Source organism: Crocodylus porosus, unplaced genomic scaffold, assembly GCF_001723895.1.
Source record: "Crocodylus porosus isolate Cpor-Errol unplaced genomic scaffold, CroPor_comp1, whole genome shotgun sequence".
NCBI lineage: Eukaryota > Metazoa > Chordata > Crocodylia > Crocodylidae > Crocodylus > Crocodylus porosus.
In genome coordinates this window covers 179,745,583-179,749,043 of record NW_017728886.1, presented here as the reverse complement: position 1 = coordinate 179,749,043, position 3,461 = coordinate 179,745,583, and the positions used below count along the sequence as shown (strand labels likewise).

The following is a 3,461-nucleotide window of genomic DNA, read 5'->3' as shown; positions in this document are numbered from 1 at the left end:
CAGCCCCCTGTCCCAGCCCTAGCCCCAATCCCTCCCTTGCTGCAGGGGCACTGATCTGTACCCTCCCCCCCACACCCCTGCAACTACAACAGACTTACCAGCTGGAGGCAGCTGTGTTGAACATGGTAAAGGAACCAATCCCCCATTTATTATATTGTTCCTATGGAAAAATTGGTTCCGAGTTACAATGTTTTGACTTAAGACATGGTTTTCAGGAACCTATAGCATCATAAGTCTGAGGACTGCCTGTACTGGAAACAAACATACACATGCACTCTGAAAAGATGAAGCACTCTATATTTCACTTACAGTATTACCCGAATAATATTTTAGAAGCTCGTTGAAATCACTGTCACCCATATCCTTGAGCTGGTTCTGCTGAGCACTCATTGTAAAAATAGGCTGGGAAAGAATAAAATGCAGACTTGTTAAATTTATACACTTCTATCTCTACACAAATAATATCACATTCTGTGGAGTGCAGTCTAAGGCAACATCGGCCTGTTAGCAGTGGGAAGACAGCATGATCCAGAACAAGGGAGAAACACGCATGAGCTATTGAAGTTCTGAATTTCTTTTCAATTTCTTTAAATGTTCTACTTTGTGGGACTGCAAACCTCCCTGAATCAAAACATTTCCCAGGTTTTGTTTCAAAAACAGTCTTATTTTTCCACAACCTCATCGGGTAGCATGTGAGACTTCATTGTTTGAAATTTCTTTTGGATAAGCACCTATCCACAGTGGGCTGAGCAGACAGAAATGCAGCCATACCTTTTTGGTAAGTCAACGGCTTTCAGTAATGATGTATTTGAGAGCAGTGCTGCTTGGCAGTGCAACGGCAAGTTTCCCATGTAAGCATAGCCTGGCAGAGTTAACTGAGATTACTGTGTATATCCTTCCTCATTGTGTACAATCGTAATTGGACTCACTCCTTCAGAGAAGTGTATCCTTGTCACTGCTGCTGAATTTCTTAAGTATATTGGCATTTCTGAAGGTTTTTTGTTCCTTTGTCTAAGTGCTACATGTACCTAAAGAGGATCTTAAACTGAAAACAGTTTTAAAACTTCAAAAGCTACTATGAATACCTGCTCTTCAAAAGGCCAAAACCAAAGTGGCATCTCTGAATGTTCCTCATGGCATCCCTACAAGCTATGTTGCGATTGATTTTGATTCAGCTATGAGTTTGACTGGCTAGCACAGAAGCACACATGGAATCCCTTGCAAAATAAATTGGATAAACATGGAATGACCACCTAAAAATCTGATTCAACTTTGTTTACTTTCTTTCACTCCCTAGGTAAAAACAGATGTCCAGTTTATCCCAGGTCTGATTGGGTCACTCATTTATACACTCAGCTGGAATGGCAATTAACTCATATTAGCTCCAATTTTCCAGGAAAAAGTTATATCTTATCTTGAATACTTCACAGGTACTTAAAGTATAGTAATGGGCTTGTACCTCTCTAGGATCCCAGGATAAAAAGCTCTGTCCAGGGAGAAATCCAATATCTGTTTTTAGCCCCTGAGAGAGTGAAGAATAGCTATACAGGTGCTAGTGGTCTATCCAGACATTTACTATAATGCAGTATCAGGTCAGATATTTGTCATGTGGAAGCAATGATGGCATTTTACAGTTTAATCATAAATCATTTATAAGATACTTAATTTTTTAACCCAGAAGGGATCATTATCATCACCTGGGCTGACCTCTGTGACTCAGCTAACAGATTTCACTCACCAATTCCTATATGCTTAATAAAAGAAAGAATATAGCACAAAGAATTAAGTTATTTTTTTACCTGATAACCTCCTAGGGTTATTGTGATTGATATATCAAGAGGCTTGTTGACGACGCCTGCAACAGATTTGATTAAAGACATGAAGAGTAGCGGGAACCAGACAATACAAATCAGCAAGACGACAATCATGCCACCCATTCCATACTTCACAACTTTCTTTTTCTTCTGGCCTCTAGGTTGAGGGTATCTCTGTAAAAAAAAAAAAAAGTCACATGGTAAAACATAATGTGTACATTTTTAATGTGGACCTATGTATAAGTAAATAAGAACCTTAGTGATTCCAAACTCTTGTAGTTCTTTACAAATTTCAGTTTTTGCCCAGTTTCATGACTATTTTTAGTGAAAGCTGAGCAGAAATCTAACTGTAACTGGATTGCTTTTGTGGCAAACAGAGGATTTAGTTTTAAATAAATCTGGGTCAGTTTAGGGCTTGGTATATTAAAAAACCCCTGCAAGACTGCTCATCGTGCCGGGCTGGCAGAGTGGGTAGAAGGCGGCTGGAGCTGGAGGCCTGCATGACGAAGCAGGAGCTCAGGTTTCCCCCGCACTTGGAGCGGTGCAGCAGGAAGAAAAGCTGCCACTGCTGGAGGCAAGGGGAACGGAACAGCTCCACCAGCCTAGGCCCTGGCCAGTTTCTGACGGGGCTGTTCCTGGTGCAGCTGCAGCCCGCCAGGTGCTGCTCTGCTCCCCTTGCTTCCAGTGGCAGCTCCTCCTCCTGCTCCTGCCATACTGGTCCAGGTGGGCAGGTCAGGGGGTACGGGGGAAAGTTTGAGCTGGGCAGATCCCATTGGAGCAGCACTAGTAACAGTCCCACTGGAAGCTGCACGTGCTGGTCAGGGCCCAGGCTGTCAGGTGTGGGTGGGAACACAGGGTAGGCTGCCCTGACAGGAGCTGGTGGGGCTCGTCCTCATGTGGACTGCCACAAGGGTAGTCACAGGCCTGATCCAGTCAGTTTGCAGGCTGTATTTTGCCCACTTCTGTTCTAGAGTCTGCAACAATATTTTTGCATCTCTGTCTCTCTCCAAATCACATCAGAAAACATATCTGTTCTCCCTTGTCTGTAATTCTTCCCTCCCTCTGTTAGTGGCCTCATGATTGAATACTTTAATGGATTCACCATCCTGTACAATATCTTTCCACCACTGTTATTTACTTAGTATGTTCTCTTATATGATTTATTTCTGTATGGTATTTTGGGATACGATGCGCATGAAAGAAGGACTACACAAAATAATGATAAAGACATGCATTATTCTTGCTTTACAACGTGAATCCATAAAGCCTGAAGTGAATATTACATTTGTAATGCAATGCTGCATGTAAAACAAATAAGTTACTTTCAAAAGTATTGTATCAAACCATTTGTCTTGGGCCAGGGAATACTATTTTCATTAATATCGTATCAAGCTTACAAGGGGCATATCATTTATCTGTAAAAGGTTAGTTCAGACACCTTCAGGATAAGTACAGACGTTCAGGTTCATTAGGGGAAGGTTAAATCAGTTCAAAATGGCTGTCTGATATCAGGTAGATCAGATGATCCTCCAAGCCCAAAGGGAGGTAATCCCAACACGAATCAAAGGGGGCAGGAGGGCACAAAAGCCCCCATGGCTCACCAAAAGCATCCGGGAATGTCTCCTAGCTAAAAGGGAGGCGTACACC

The 3,461-nt window shown here is 42.4% G+C and overlaps 1 protein-coding gene across 3 annotated transcripts in view; it reads right to left on the bottom strand.

Moving 5' to 3' along the window:
* The window catches only part of PIEZO2 (piezo type mechanosensitive ion channel component 2), a 498,844-nt gene that overhangs the window by 17,048 nt on the left and 478,335 nt on the right, over positions 1–3,461 (bottom strand). For all 3 annotated transcript variants that reach the window (XM_019545872.1, XM_019545881.1, XM_019545888.1), the window contains 2 exons: positions 1,800–1,988; positions 310–402 (listed from right to left, as the gene is read on the bottom strand). In XM_019545872.1, the coding sequence (XP_019401417.1) occupies positions 310–402; positions 1,800–1,988 (282 nt within the window). The remainder of the gene's footprint in view (positions 1–309; positions 403–1,799; positions 1,989–3,461) is intronic.